The sequence below is a fragment of the Centropristis striata genome, chromosome 6 (assembly GCF_030273125.1).
Source record: "Centropristis striata isolate RG_2023a ecotype Rhode Island chromosome 6, C.striata_1.0, whole genome shotgun sequence".
NCBI classification, from domain to species: Eukaryota; Metazoa; Chordata; class Actinopteri; order Perciformes; family Serranidae; genus Centropristis; species Centropristis striata.
In genome coordinates, this window is record NC_081522.1 from 16,538,907 (window position 1) to 16,554,877 (window position 15,971).

General features: G+C 42.4%; 1 protein-coding gene and 1 pseudogene across 1 annotated transcript; both read left to right on the forward strand.

Moving 5' to 3' along the window:
• Window positions 1-5,223: 5,223 nt before the first annotated feature.
• On the forward strand, window positions 5,224-8,573 carry LOC131972792 (zona pellucida sperm-binding protein 4-like). The gene is made up of 8 exons (XM_059334512.1): window positions 5,224-5,793; window positions 6,073-6,257; window positions 6,347-6,444; window positions 6,529-6,686; window positions 6,775-6,967; window positions 7,396-7,543; window positions 7,626-7,701; window positions 7,782-8,573. The coding sequence occupies exons 1-8, from the start codon at window positions 5,325-5,327 to the stop codon at window positions 7,868-7,870; spliced, it is 1,416 nt and encodes a 471-aa protein (XP_059190495.1). The 5' UTR covers window positions 5,224-5,324; the 3' UTR covers window positions 7,871-8,573.
• A 3,940-nt stretch (window positions 8,574-12,513) lies between these two features.
• LOC131973019 (zona pellucida sperm-binding protein 4-like) lies at window positions 12,514-15,504 on the forward strand (annotated as a pseudogene).
• Window positions 15,505-15,971: the final 467 nt, after the last annotated feature.

Here is a 15,971-nt window from a genome sequence, read left to right on the forward strand (position 1 = left end):
TTGCGGCTGCAAGTCGCAGGGAGAAGGTCTCTGACTGTTGTTTGTGCTTATGCACCAAACAGCAGTTCGGAGTACCCGGCCTTCTTGGAGTCTCTGGGTGGTGTCCTGGAAGGGGTACCATCTGGGGACTCTATTGTTCTTCTGGGAGACTTTAACGCTCACGTGGGTAACGATGATGGTACCTGGAGGGGGGTGATTGGGAGGAACGGCCTGCCCGATCTAAACCCGAGTGGTGTTCTGTTATTGGACTTCTGTGCTAGTCACGGATTGTCCATAACGAACACCATGTTCGAGCATAGAGTTGTTCATAAGTGTACCTGGTACCAGAGCACTCTAGGCCAAAGATCGATGATCGATTTTATTATCGTATCGTCTGATCTGCGGCCGCATGTTTTGGACACTCGGGTGAAGAGAGGAGCAGAGCTGTCAACTGATCACCACCTGGTGGTGAGTTGGATCAGGTGGCGGGGGAGGATGCTAGACAGACCTGGCAAACCCAAACGCGTAGTGAGGGTGAACTGGGAACGTCTGGCAGAGGCCCCTGTCTGCAGGGTCTTCAACTCACGCCTCCGGAAGAATTTCTCCAACATCCCGGGTGAGGCTGGGGACATGGAGTCCGAATGGGCCATGTTCAAAGCCTCAATTGTTGACGCGGCTGGTAGGAGCTGTGGCCTGAAGGCCGTCGGTGCCTGTCGTGGCGGCAACCCAAGAACCCGCTGGTGGACACCAGCGGTGAGGGAGGCCGTCAAGCTGAAGAAGGAGGCCTTTCGGTCTTGGCTGGCCGAGGGGTCTCTGGAATCAGCAGACAGGTACCGTTCGGCCAGAAGGGCTGCAGCTGCGGCAGTCGCTGAAGCAAAAACTCGGGTATGGGAGGAATTCGGGGAGGCCATGGAGGAGGACTTTCGGTCGGCCTCAAAGAGGTTCTGGAAAACCGTCAGGCGACTCAGGAAGGGAAAGCAGGGCTTGGCCCAAGCTGTGTTCAGCGGGGGAGGGGACCTGCTGACCCGACCTGGGGATGTCCTTAGACGGTGGAAAGAACACTTTGAGGAACTCCTTAATCCAGCCAAAACGTCCTCCGTAGAGGAGGCAGAGTCTGAAGACTCAGGGGAAGACTCATCAATATCTCTGGCCGAGGTCGCCGAGGTAGTTAAAAAGCTGCCCGGCGGCAAGGCGCCAGGGTTGGATGAGATTCGCCCTGAGATGCTGAAGGCTCTGGACATTGTTGGGTTGTCATGGTTGACACGCCTCTTCAGTGTCGCGTGGAGGTCTGGGACAGTGCCTGTGGATTGGCAGACCGGGGTGGTGGTTCCCATTTTCAAAAAGGGGGACCGGAGGGTGTGTTCCAATTACCGTGGAATTACACTTCTCAGCCTCCCCGGGAAAGTCTACTCCAGGGTGCTGGAAAGGAGGCTCCGGCCGATTGTCGAACCGCAGATTCAGGAGGAACAATGCGGCTTTCGTCCGGGCCGTGGAACAGCGGACCAGCTCTTTACCCTTGCGAGGCTTCTGGAGGGGGCATGGGAGTTTGCCCATCCAGTCTACATGTGTTTTGTGGATTTGGAGAAGGCTTATGACCGTGTCCCTCGGGGAGTCTTGTGGGGGGTACTGCGGGAGTATGGGGTACCGGGCTCGTTGCTACGAGCTATCCGGTCCCTATATAACCAAAGTGAGAGCAGTGTCCGCATACTCGGCACAACGTCAAACACGTTCCCGGTGGGTGTTGGCCTCCGCCAGGGTTGCCCCTTGTCTCCGATTCTGTTCGTGGTCTTCATGGACAGGATCTCAAGGCGCAGCCGGGGGGAGGAAGGGATCCGGTTTGGTGACCTCAGAATTGCATCTCTGCTTTTTGCAGATGATGTGGTTCTTTTGGCCTCATCAAGCCGGGACCTCCAGCACTCACTGGGGCGGTTTGCAGCCGAGTGTGAAGCGGTTGGGATGAGAGTCAGCACCTCCAAGTCTGAGGCCATGGTTCTCTGCCGGAAAACGGTGGACTGCCCCCTCTGGGTGGGGAGAGAGGTGCTGCCTCAAGCGAAGGAGTTCAAGTATCTCGGGGTCTTGTTCACGAGTGAGGGTAGAATGGAGCGTGAGATGGACAGGCGGTTTGGTGCAGCGTCAGCAGTGATGCGGGCGTTGTACCGGACCGTCGTGGTGAAGAAGGAGCTGAGCCTGAAGGCAAAGCTCTCGATTTACCGGTCCATCTACGTTCCAACCCTCACCTATGGTCATGAGCTCTGGGTAGTGACCGAAAGAATGAGATCGCGGGTACAAGCGGCCGAAATGAGCTTCCTCCGTAGGGTGGCTGGGCTCAGCCTTAGAGATAGGGTGAGGAGCTCAGACATCCGGAGGGAGCTCGGAGTAGAGCCGCTGCTCCTTCGCGTCGAAAGGAGCCAGTTGAGGTGGTTTGGGCATCTGGTAAGGATGCCTCCCGGGCGCCTCCCGTTAGAGGTGTTCCGGGCACGTCCAACTGGTAGGAGGCCCCGGGGAAGACCCAGAACACGGTGGAGGGATTATATCTCTCGCCTGGCCTGGGAACGCCTCGGGGTCCCCCAGGAGGAGCTGGACGTTGTGGCTGGAGAGAGGGGCGCCTGGAATGCCCTGCTTAGCCTGCTGCCCCCGCGACCCGGCCCCGGATAAGCGGACGAGAATGGATGGATGGATGGATGGATTGGTTAATGTATGTTTAAAATATATTTACCCTACCTGTTTAAAATATATTTACCCTACCTGTTTAAAATATATTTACCCTACCTGTTTAAAATATATTTACCCTACCCGTTTAAAATATACTTGCCTTTACTTACCTGTACCTTTTGTTGGTGATTGCTTTTGTTTACAATTGTTTGTTCTTGTGTTTAAAGGTTTTTCACCTGCACTGCACTAACTGCAAATAAAGAGTGAAATCCTGAGTTGCATCAAGTCCTTCCTTTCAAGTGTGGAAAGCCATGCCGTGAAAATGCACTTGACAGTTACAATTAAATTAAAGAGCTGCTTACACAAATACATCAATAATTCTAATATTTTTTTGAAATATATGAAATCTGAGTGGACCATTCTGCATAATGCATACTTTAAGTACATTTTGATGATGGTGCTTTTATTCATAGTGGAATAATTCTGCAGTGTGGTGTTGGTACTTGTACTTAAGTAAGGGATCTGAATACTTTTTCCACCACTGATTGCTACAATATTTCATAATTGTACATTTCAGAAGAGATGTATAGTCTTCACTTCAATACATTTATTTAAAAAAAAGAATACCCTTTCATTTTCAAATTAAGAGGTTATAGAAAAGTGAGTGTTTATAAAATATGATCCATTGTCACAAATGAATTCAACAAAAGTAGCCAATATGACAAAGTCAAAATGATCCTACCTTGACCAATAACCACACTAAAGTACCATTTACACATTAATAGTCATCCAATAATATAACAATTTAATACTGACGATAGCCATTCTGCACTATGAGTAGGCGACTTTTGCCTATTATCATTATGTACTTTTGACCACATTAAATCTACGTATTATAGTACGATCCAATACAACCTACTAAAGCAGAACACCGTATACTCTGTAGAATGATGTAATAGACCTATATATTATATAGTTTATTGGCACAAAAAGATGTCAAATTGCAAAAGCTTATTTACCAAGAAATGCATGTGCATTAAATAAAGAACAGCACATAAGGCTGCCTACAGTGGATCGAGTCCTCATGAACAATGGTTCAAGCTACCCATCGCATCCCTATGAGCACAGTCATTTAAGCACAGCATGTATGATGGTGCATGAAGATGCTGAAAAAAATAAATGCATGTATTAATATATAAAACATAGTCGATACTCAAGTCAACAGCATTTATCAATGCTGCCATATGTACAGGACATACAGAGAATTGAAATTGTGTTTTCCTCTTATCCTGGGTGTCTCATGTCTTAAGAGGAGCTTAACTCCCCAAAGCTCCCTTTGCCTTTCACACCTTGCACATTCCTAGTAAAGACATTCTCAATGCAATATTAGTTTTATTACAACAGGTATGCTGCAGTACAGTTTGACATTTAATTGTATACTTTTTTTTCAGATTCTGCACTGTCCACTTGATGTTTGTCTTCTTGACAAACATTTGTTGACATATAAAGCTTGAGGCCACAAAGACCTTTTGAAAAGGTTTTTGTGACCTAAATTGTCAATGAATACTTTAATGTCAATCTGTCAACCCTGATCTGAACGGTCACGTGTGGTCCGTTATTTGTCCTTGGAGGCGGGATTTATAAAACATCCAGTCTAGTCACATATAGATGTGGCAGCACAAGTTATATGCTTTGGGTTGTCCAGGTTAAACTGCTATTAAACCATGGAAACGGGCTGGAAGGTAACCTCTTTGGTGGTGTTAGCACTGCTAGGGTGCTTAGTTGGGACAGAAGCGCAGTTTGCTAAGGGGCAAAAGCAGACACATCAGGTTCCTCAACCACAGCAACCGCAGCAGACATCTCCTCTACTGCAGCAACAGAAGCAGACATATCAACCACAGCAACCGCAGCAGACATATCAACCGCAGCAGACGTCTCCTCTACCGCAAACGCAGCAACAGAAGCAAACATATCAACCACAGCAACCGCAGCAGACATATCAACCGCAGCAGACGTCTCCTCTACCGCAAACGCAGCAACAGAAGCAGACATATCAACCACAGCAACCACAGCAGACATATCAACCGCAGCAGACGTCTCCTCTACCGCAAACGCAGCAACAGAAGCAGACATATCAACCACAGCAACCGCAGCAGACATATCAACCGCAGCAGACGTCTCCTCTACCGCAAACGCAGCAACAGAAGCAGACATATCAACCAAAGCAACCACAGCAGACATATCAACCGAAGCAGACATATCAACCACAGCAACCACAGCAGACATATCAACCGAAGCAGACATATCAACCACAGCAACCACAGCAGACATATCAACCACAGCAACCGCAGCAGACATATCAGCCGCAGCAGACGTCTCCTCTACTGCTACCGCAGCAACAGAAGCAGACATATCAACCACAGCAACCGCAGCAGACATATCAGCCGCAGCAGACGTCTCCTCTACTGCTACCGCAGCAACAGAAGCAGACATATCAGCCGCAGCAAACTTATCAACCACAGCAACCGCAGCAACCAAAGCAGACATATCAGCCGCAGCAAACATATCAACCACAGCAACCGCAGCAAACTTATCAACCACAGCAACCAAAGCTGCCGCAGCAAACAAGACCACAGGTATTTCTTCAGTACTTTAGGCAACAGGTCCAGCCTCAGCTCGAACGAAAACCTCAAATGTATCCACGAGGATTTCCAGAGTTCCAGTCTCCCGAAAAACCAGAGGTCTCTGAACCGCAACAACCACATCAACAATATCAACCGCAGCCATATAAACCACAGCAACCACATCAACAGTATCAGCCACAGCAGCCATATCAACCACAGCAGCCACAGCAGCCATATCAACCACAGCAGCCATATCAACCACAGCAGCCACAGCAGCCACAGCAGCCATATCAACCACAGCAGCCACAGCAGCCACAGCAGCCATATCAACCACAGCAGCCACAGCAGCCATATCAACCACAGCAACCACAGGCGCCTTCCAAACACCAGCAAAGTGTGTCAGTGCAGCCTTCTACCCAGAGTTGTGATGTAGCAGGGAGCCATAGAGTCCCATGTGGAGGTTCTGATATCTCTGCTGCTGCATGTGAAGCAAATAGCTGCTGCTTTGATGGCCGACAGTGCTATTTTGGAAAAGCAGGTGATTTCTAAAAAGGCTATTATTGTTCGCCAAATAGCGATGGAGTTCATTTTTTGGTTGAATTGAGTAAATACTGCACTGTGTCATCAGTGGATGATTTTTTTAACTGATAAAAAAATATCCAGATAGAATACTATAATGGTACAATTATATTTGTCATACATTCAAGTTGTGCTATTGAAGTATTTGCTGCATCTGACTGATGGTGAACTGTTAGTCTTGTTGCTTTTTCTTTGGTCTAATCTCTAAGTCTATTAATGCCTGTTTTTGTGCCACCAGTGACTGTCCAGTGCACCAAGGATGCTCAGTTCATCGTTGTCGTGGCCAGAGATGCCACTCTGCCCAACATTGACCTTGAGTCAATCTCACTGTTGGGACAAGGTCAAGGCTGTACTCATGTTGACTCTAACTCAGAGTTTGCTATCTACCAATTTCCTGTTTCTTCATGTGGCACTGTTGTTATGGTAAGACCTTTATTTGCTTTCCTTCTCACCCATTGAAGGCAACATAAAGGGCTTAAGCATGTGTCTGCATTCTTTTGTACTTATTGTAGGAGGAGCCTGGTGTTATAATCTATGAGAACAGGATGTCTTCCTCATTTGAAGTGGCAGTTGGGTCTCGTGGAGCCATTACCAGGGATAGCCACTATCAGTAGGTGATCCTTTCAAACAAGCATTTATAGTGTCAAAATAAAAGACTTGATCACGCCACATAATGCCAGTTTTCTCTTTTCAGATTGCTCTTCCAGTGTAGGTACATCGGCACCTCTGTTGAAACGTTGGTTGTAGAAGTACCAATACAAGATCCTCCTCTACCAGTTGCTGCTCTGGGACCCATCACAGTACACCTGAGGTTGGCTAACGGACAATGTAATACAAAGGGTTGTAATGAAGGTGAGTTCATGTCAGACTTGTAGTGTTTTGTGTTTGTAATTCACTCAGTAAAATTAGCAGACATACTAACTGGTCTCTGCTCTCACAGTGGATGCGGCCTATAGCTCTTTCTACACGGAGGGAGACTATCCTGTGACCAAAGTACTGAGAGACCCTGTTTATGTGGAGGTTCAACTTCTGGAAAAGACAGATCCCCTCCTTGTCCTTACTCTTGGTCGCTGTTGGACAACAACAAGCCCCAACCCTCATAGTCTGCCACAGTGGGACATTCTGACAAACGGGTAACTAAAGTATTCATTTACAGCTTGTTTTACATTTCTGTAAGATGGTTTGCTCATCGGGAAAACAAATTATATTCTTATGAAAACCAGAGACTGATCAGGACTTACAGAGTTTTGAAGGTATTTTTAATAAATTAAAGAAAAACACATTTCAATTTGGACATTTTAAAGCTGAAAAATAAACTTGTTATTGCTCTCTGGTTTACAAACTATATAAAGGAGACAATGCCCTTAAATTACCTCAAATACTTATTTGACATTTCAGTACTACAATTACTTTTTGGCTGTGTGCCAAAACAAATATTGCTCACAAGTTAATGTCAGCTGATAATGTCTGCCATGTTGATGTATTACCAGACTGCAGTGACCATGACTTCCTTTTGGAATTTAATTTGAGGGTCATGGCCTTGTTATAATTTTCCTTTCAGGTGTCCATACAGGGATGATCGCTACTTGTCCTCACTGGTTCCAGTCGGTCCCTCCTCTGGTGTGGACTTCCCAAGTCATTACAGGCGTTTCATCTTCAAAATGTTCACCTTTGTGGACACCAATTCAATGGACCCCCTGAGGCAACAGGTAATGATGAAATCCACTGATGACGAACTCCTGCAACAGAATATTTTTGTATTGCTCTGCCAACACTGTTTTCTTTGTTCAGGTGTACATTCACTGCAGCACAGCTGTGTGCGATGCTAAACCAGGTGCCAACTGTGAACCATCATGCTACAGAAAGAGTAAGAGATAAATTTATAATCTGCAGAATTCAGAAGGAATATGAGCTTCAATCTGACAACGTTTGTTTGTCTGTCTGCAGAGAGAGATGTCAAGGCTGTGGAGCAGAGGAAGGAGCCAATGGTTGTGGTTTCTACTGGACCAGTGACCATGAACGCTCCTGGGGAGTAAACAGCAGTGTCAAGCTCAAGAATTTGGCTGAGAATTGGCTGAGATGTATTAAATGATTTGGAACATTAACATGGCTCAGTTATTAGTGATACAAATAAAACAAGACAATGTATGTATTTGTAATGTAATGTTTGCATTCAGAAAAACAGTCTATAAAAACTTACAGGTTATTAATCTTACTAATGCAATCCAATACAATACAAAATAAGTTCCCCTGTATAAATCATTTATCTACTAGGTTCAGTTTTTTAGACACTATTAGTCATTGAGGTGCCGACTAAACTGGTGATGATTAAGGTTGTATTTAGTAGTGAGGTTGTATTGGTTTGCTTTGTATTAAAATATTTCCATTGTTTAGTTAGCTCTCCTTTATAGGAGGCAAACCGAATAACAGAAACATCTCTCAATAAAATCCATTTCAGCAACTAACTACAGCATCAAAAACAGCTATAGTTAAGCAACTCTTGCCTGACACAGGCCAACAAAAACTGTAATTTGAAATACATTTTAATCTCACAAAGCATAGTGTTGGGCTGGACTATATAGTAGTACTGTATTGGTAAATAAGGATTTGAAATTAAACATAATACTTTGCTTGAAAGGGTTTAGAAATGCTCAGAAGATGCAATTGATTGGTTGTAACAGTAGTGCAAATCAGTGAAATGTTAATAAACATGGACTGCTGGTATCAATACTGGATTTTCTTTATTAGTATATTTAAAAAATAAAACATAAATTAAACATTTTTTTTTTTATGTTTAATGAAAAGGAGTCATAGATGCTCTACCAACTAACTGTTGTGACATCGTATGAGAATTGAGCCACGCCAATCATCAATACATAATTTATGGAAATAATTTGCATATTGGCATAATCAAAATATTTTAATAGATAAAAGTGATGCTGTGTAGAGGTGGAAGACCCTTCCTATGTGAAAATGAGATTACAAGTAAAAGCATTTACATTTTCATTTCTACGAGTAAAACTACAGAGTAGTGGTTAATATGCAGTTAAAATTGTAAAAGCAGTAATTACATTTGTGTGTGTTAAAATGTATCAATACAATTAATCAGTGTTATGATGTTATCATATACAGTAGTGTTTATGTAAAATATGATTTTGTGAAGTTACTGCAGCTCAATGGCTAAATGCTTTCCCACTGGTTGTTTTAATAAATATTAAGACTCCCTACAATAATTAAAATTCACTGATATTTAAAATGCATTGTACTTTCATTAAGCAGCCATTGGAGTTGAGATTAACCACAGTTATGTTGATGTGTGAGATCAGCAAGGAAACTGTAAATTGAGAATGCTGCGTCTTCTCTTTCTTGGCAATCTGGAGTCCCAAACATTGCCTTTATTAAAAAGGCCTTAAGTGTTTCAGCCAATCAGATAATTGGAGTAAGTAATTTGAATTAGTTTTGTTTCTTATCTGATTGCTAGTCTGATTACTAAAGAAGTGATTACAGGGAGGAATCTGGTGTCTGCTGTGTGATTTTCCTTCATTTTCCCTGAGAAATATAATTAACTATACATGTATCTCTTGTAGTAGGGCATCAGGGCAAGGTGAGGCAGCTTCATGTATGGCACACAAAATGGATTAGGTTGAAAAACAATAAGAAGTAAAACCAGAATAATATCAATTAATATTAGGTTTTAAAATCAGCTACAAAAAGTGCCCTCAGCATAGTTTAGGCTTGTCTTGTGCAGGAAATAACTTTTATTAGGTAACTGATGCAGTTGTTGATCACCTATGGAGTGAGGATCAGCAGCCAATGATGGCATAAAACATTCAATAAAATCACCCCAACCAAGAGAGGTCCTTCAGCCTACAGTCATAAACGTGCACAAAAAGTATGCGGCAGATTTTCTAGTTGTATGAGAGAAAAGCCAAAGACAGCTGTGGACAGACCGCAATAAATAATACACAAAATTACGTATTTTTGTAGGCCAACCTGGAAGAAGCTTCGCCATGAGGTCTATTCAGAAATAGCCTATGGCATTTTACATTGGATGCTTACATGTTTTGTTCAGCAGGATAATCTTCACAACTAAACACAACTTTTATTATGTTTGAAGCGTTAATGCAGCCGACAGAAACAAAAAGCTAACTTTATGCTATAGCGAACTACACGATGTTCCCATGACTTGAACGTCGACTATCGTGAGTTTAAGGCGGTTTCCAACAAGCTAGCCGTCGGTTTTAACAAGCTAGCTAAACCGTTGCTTAATGAATAGTTTATTAACCTAATCTACTAGTGATGTTCGATACGACCGATTTCCTTTCCGATTCTATACTGAGTAAAATTCAGGCTGGTATCGGCGATACCGATCCGATACTGATACTTTGTGCAAATACACCTAATGTGCCTGGTAAATCTAAAAAAAAAAGTGTATTTCAAATGGCTTAAGAATACAAGATATCAGAGTCACTTTAGCTATTTATTCTAAATTCAGAAGTATACTGAGGTAGCAGCCTCACTCACAATATAGCTTCTTTTCCGGTCTGCCACTAAATTACACACACACACACTGAGTGAGAGACGAGTCAGCAGCACCGTGCCACTGCGCTTACGTATTAGGCTCTTACCCAGGAGGAAGAAAAAGTAGTTCCTACCAGCAGCGTGTCATTTAGACAAGATCTGAATAGTTTAGTTACTTTCCACCGTATTCCTGTTAATGATATACATTACCACAAATGACTGAAGTATCAAAAGTATCAATATTTTTATTAGAGAATCGATTTTAGAGCACACAGATCTGGTATCGGAAGTATCGATATTTCAGTATCGATCCGCACATCTCTATAATCTACAATCTCCAAGAGTTTGCAAGAGCACTGAAAAAGAGAGTTCCTGCCCATGTCCGGCATAATGACATTTAGCCATTTGTCTCATTAGCCACTTGTAAGCAACCACCTTTTTAAGGACACGTAAAAAACTTTAAAATTCGCAAGTGGGGGTATTTACTAATATATTTTATGTCTTACAACAAACACGAACATCTCTTAAGTTTGTGTCAACCACAGACCATATTTCAGGCATCTACCCACCAACCCATTCAAAATCCTCATTGAGTTTGAGAGGATAGACCCCAGGGCACTAAAATGCTCACTTCAGAACTCATTCCTATTGCACCTCACTGCAACATAGGACATAAAAGCGGAGAACCAAGTCATTCAAACTCCCAAGAGAAGCAGTGTTGTCTGAACAGTAATACAACAATGGCCCAACATGGCTTCACAGAAGTAGTTGATAGGTTTTTGGGAACATTTTATTCGGTTAGGTTATTATCTTATCAAATATCATTTGTAGTTTTGTGCTTCATTAGCTTGCAAGCAGACATTATTTGTTGGTAACTACTGAATATGCAGTAACATTACCTTGCTAAGGTGAAGTTAGTTGGCTGGATTGATAACAAGCAATAGAGTCAAGACAAACTGAATCATATCTAAAAAAAAAAGTTCAAATCTAACACATGATTTTGTTTGTTGTCAAAGATGTATAACTGGGCTATTAGCTTTCTCTGTTGCTGGTATTTAACATGGTAACCAACTAGCTTTGTAAACACCTAGCTTGGTTAGCAACTGCTTATCCGGCATCATCCTGCCAGATTGCAATCCACAAAGGAAAAAAAAAATGTTTGTCTTTTCCCTGGCTTCACCAAAAGAAAAACAAATTAAATTATAATAAAGCGTAATGAACGGATTAAACAGTATGTTTATGTTTATCTTTTCTTACCAACCTACAGTCGTCACCATTACTTCATCCAAATTGCATGTTTAGAATTTTCCACATTATTTTGTAGTATTTTGAAGTATATTTTGAAGTATTTACACAGCAAAACACCATAGTAAAAATAATCGTATGCCATTGTACAATTGCCAGTTTGTATCAATAGATAATGAAAGACCTTTACCTTTTTCATCTGTGACCTCCTGATTTACAATAATTATGTAATTCTGTTTAAAGTCAGATAGAGAAAAGTCTTCCTAGTCTTACAAATATATTTTGTCTTGCATGAACCTTTGCAGCATGTCTTGCAATGGATTTAAAGTTCTCTGTTTAGTGCACTAACTAAATGCTAAATAAATGTTAAAACTAAATAATGTGAGTGATTATGTTTATAATAATCTATGCAACAGCAAGTCAAACATAGTAACAGATCTGAGTTGGGCTGTAGCACGTATTATGGCAAACTTTGTCACAGAATCAGAAAAGATCAATATGTTTGCCATTGTGCACTAACAAAATAAACATTTGGTGACAAATAAAGCTTGAGGACACAAAGACCCTTAAAGAAAAGGTTTCCATGACCCAAATCAATAAACACTTTAATGTCAAACTGTCAGCCACCCCAGTCTCCTGACCTAATAGGACACGTGTTTGATCCCCTTTGCCCCACCCATACAACTGAGCTTGTGAAGTTGACTTATCCAATCAACCACCTGAATAGTATAAAAAAACATTATATAATACACTCCTAAAGCTTTTAAGTGGCTATTAAAAAGTAAGAAAGTTGTCATTGGTGGTTATTTGTCCTCAGAGGTGGGGTTTATATAACATCCAGTCTAGTCACATATAAATGTGGCAGCACAAGTTATGTGCTTTGGGGTTGTCCAGGTTAAACTGCTGTTAAACCATGGAAACGGGCTGGAAGGTAACCTCTTTGGTGGTGCTAGCACTGCTAGGGTGCTTAGTTGGGACAGAAGCGCAGTTTGCTAAGGGGCAAAAGCAGACACATCAGGTTCCTCAACCACAGCAACCGCAGCAGACATATCAACCGCAACAACCACAGCAACCAAAGCAGACATATCAACCGCAGCAACCACAGCAACCAAAGCAGACATATCAACCGCAGCAACCACAGCAACCAAAGCAGACATATCAACCGCAGCAACCGCAGCAACCACAGCAACCACAGCAACAGAAGCAGACATATCAACCACAGCAACCGCAGCAGACATATCAACCACAGCAACCGCAGCAACCAAAGCAGACATATCAACCGCAGCAACCGCAGCAACCACAGCAACCACAGCAACAGAAGCAGACATATCAACCACAGCAACCGCAGCAGACATATCAACCACAGCAACCGCAGCAACCGAAGCAGACATATCAACCACAGCAACCGCAGCAACCAAAGCAGACATATCAACCGCAGCAACCGCAGCAACCACAGCAACAGAAGCAGACATATCAACCACAGCAACCGCAGCAGACATATCAACCACAGCAACCGCAGCAGCCGAAGCAGACATATCAACCACAGCAACCGCAACAACCAAAGCAGACATATCAACCACAGCAACCACAGCAACCGAAGCAGACATATCAACCACAGCAACCGCAACAACCAAAGCAGACATATCAACCACAGCAACCACAACAACCACAAGGTCAAAACTATCCTCAATTATTCCATGATTCACCAATGATACCACAGAAATCTTACATTTCCAAAGTAAGTACAGCACAGCAGCCTACTGTCCAGAATTGTGAAGTGGCAGCAAGCGTGAGAGTCCCATGTGGAGTTGCTGATATCTCTGCGGCTGGATGCGAAGCCATAAACTGCTGCTTTGATGGCCGACAGTGCTATTTTGGAAAAGCAGGTGAGTTTTGCAAAAAATGCAAAAAAAGGTGCTGTACATCTTGTTTTTTTATTGATCAATGCCTGTTTTTGTGCCACCAGTGACTGTCCAGTGCACCAAGGATGCCCACTTCATCGTTGTAGTGGCCAAAGATGCCACTCTGCCCAACATTGACCTTGAGTCAATCTCACTTTTGGGACAAGGTCAAGGCTGTACTCATGTTGACTCTAACTCAGAGTTTGCTATCTACCAATTTCCTGTTTCTTCATGTGGCACTGTTGTTATGGTAAGACCTTTATTTGCTTTCCTTCTCACCCATTGAAGGCAACATAAAGGGCTTAAGCATGTGTCTGCATTCTTTTGTACTTATTGTAGGAGGAGCCTGGTGTTATAATCTATGAGAACAGGATGTCTTCCTCATTTGAAGTGGCAGTTGGGTCTCGTGGAGCCATTACCAGGGATAGCCACTATCAGTAGGTGATCCTTTCAAACAAGCATTTACAGTGTCAAAATAAAAGACTTGATCACGCCACATAATGCCAGTTTTCTCTTTTCAGATTGCTCTTCCAGTGTAGGTACATCGGCACCTCTGTTGAAACGTTGGTTGTAGAAGTACCAATACAAGATCCTCCTCTACCAGTTGCTGCTCTGGGACCCATCACAGTACACCTGAGGTTGGCTAACGGACAATGTAATACAAAGGGTTGTAATGAAGGTGAGTTCATGTCAGACTTGTAGTGTTTTGTGTTTGTAATTCACTCAGTAAAATTAGCAGTCATACTAACTGGTCTCTGCTCTCACAGTGGATGCGGCCTATAGCTCTTTCTACACGGAGGGAGACTATCCTGTGACCAAAGTACTGAGAGACCCTGTTTATGTGGAGGTTCAACTTCTGGAAAAGACAGATCCCCTCCTTGTCCTTACTCTTGGTCGCTGTTGGACAACAACAAGCCCCAACCCTCATAGTCTGCCACAGTGGGACATTCTGACAAACGGGTAACTAAAGTATTCATTTACAGCTTGTTTTACATTTCTGTAAGATGGTTTGCTCATCGGGAAAACAAATTATATTCTTATGAAAACCAGAGACTGATCAGGACTTACAGAGTTTTGAAGGTATTTTGTTTGTTTTTTTTAAATTGTTTGTGTGTTTTTTAAAGAAAAACACATTTCAATTTGGACATTTTAAAGCTGAAAAATAAACTTGTTATTGCTCTCTGGTTTACAAACTATATAAAGGAGACAATGCCCTTAAATTACCTCAAATACTTATTTGACATTTCAGTACTACAATTACTTTTTGGCTGTGTGCCAAAACAAATATTGCTCACAAGTTAATGTCAGCTGATAATGTCTGCCATGTTGATGTATTACCAGACTGCAGTGACCATGACTTCCTTTTGGAATTTAATTTGAGGGTCATGGCCTTGTTATAATTTTCCTTTCAGGTGTCCATACAGGGATGATCGCTACTTGTCCTCACTGGTTCCAGTCGGTCCCTCCTCTGGTGTGGACTTCCCAAGTCATTACAGGCGTTTCATCTTCAAAATGTTCACCTTTGTGGACACCAATTCAATGGACCCCCTGAGGCAACAGGTAATGATGAAATCCACTGATGACGAACTCCTGCAACAGAATATTTTTGTATTGCTCTGCCAACACTGTTTTCTTTGTTCAGGTGTACATTCACTGCAGCACAGCTGTGTGCGATGCTAAACCAGGTGCCAACTGTGAACCATCATGCTACAGAAAGAGTAAGAGATAAATTTATAATCTGCAGAATTCAGAAGGAATATGAGCTTCAATCTGACAACGTTTGTTTGTCTGTCTGCAGAGAGAGATGTCAAGGCTGTGGAGCAGAGGAAGGAGCCAATGGTTGTGGTTTCTACTGGACCAGTGACCATGAACGCTCCTGGGGAGTAAACAGCAGTGTTGAGCTCAACATTTGTTCTGAAAACATTTTCTAAATGAATCAGAACATTAACTTTAGTTAGATTTAGTAATTAGTGGTGGAAATAAAAATGACAAAGACTTAACAGTCAAGTGTGCTGCAGAAGAATGCAATGGATCCTTGAGGCATTGTAATCACATTTGTATTAAACACATTGGCTTTGAGTGCTGTCAATATGTTCTGATTATTTTTTAAAGAATATAGTATAAAATATGATAATTATAGGTGATTTTCTAACAAACAGGAACAATTGGCAGTATTGTTTAAGTTATGCTTCCTTTAAAATAAAACAATATACAATTAACTGTTGTTTTTACTGCAAGTAATAAATAGCTATTCCATTTTCCTACTTTTCTTGATGTGATCTCAGAATTAGGTCTGTGAAATTACCAAAACATCACTTTTCGTGGTAAGACAATGTAAAAATCATGTTATCTTACCAGAAAAACACCTGTCACCTTGGTCATACAGACATTAAATTATTAATAAAACCCCTTGAGGATAGAGCACCCACACTAAAACTGCAATAAAAAACAATTTAATGAAAGCAACAAA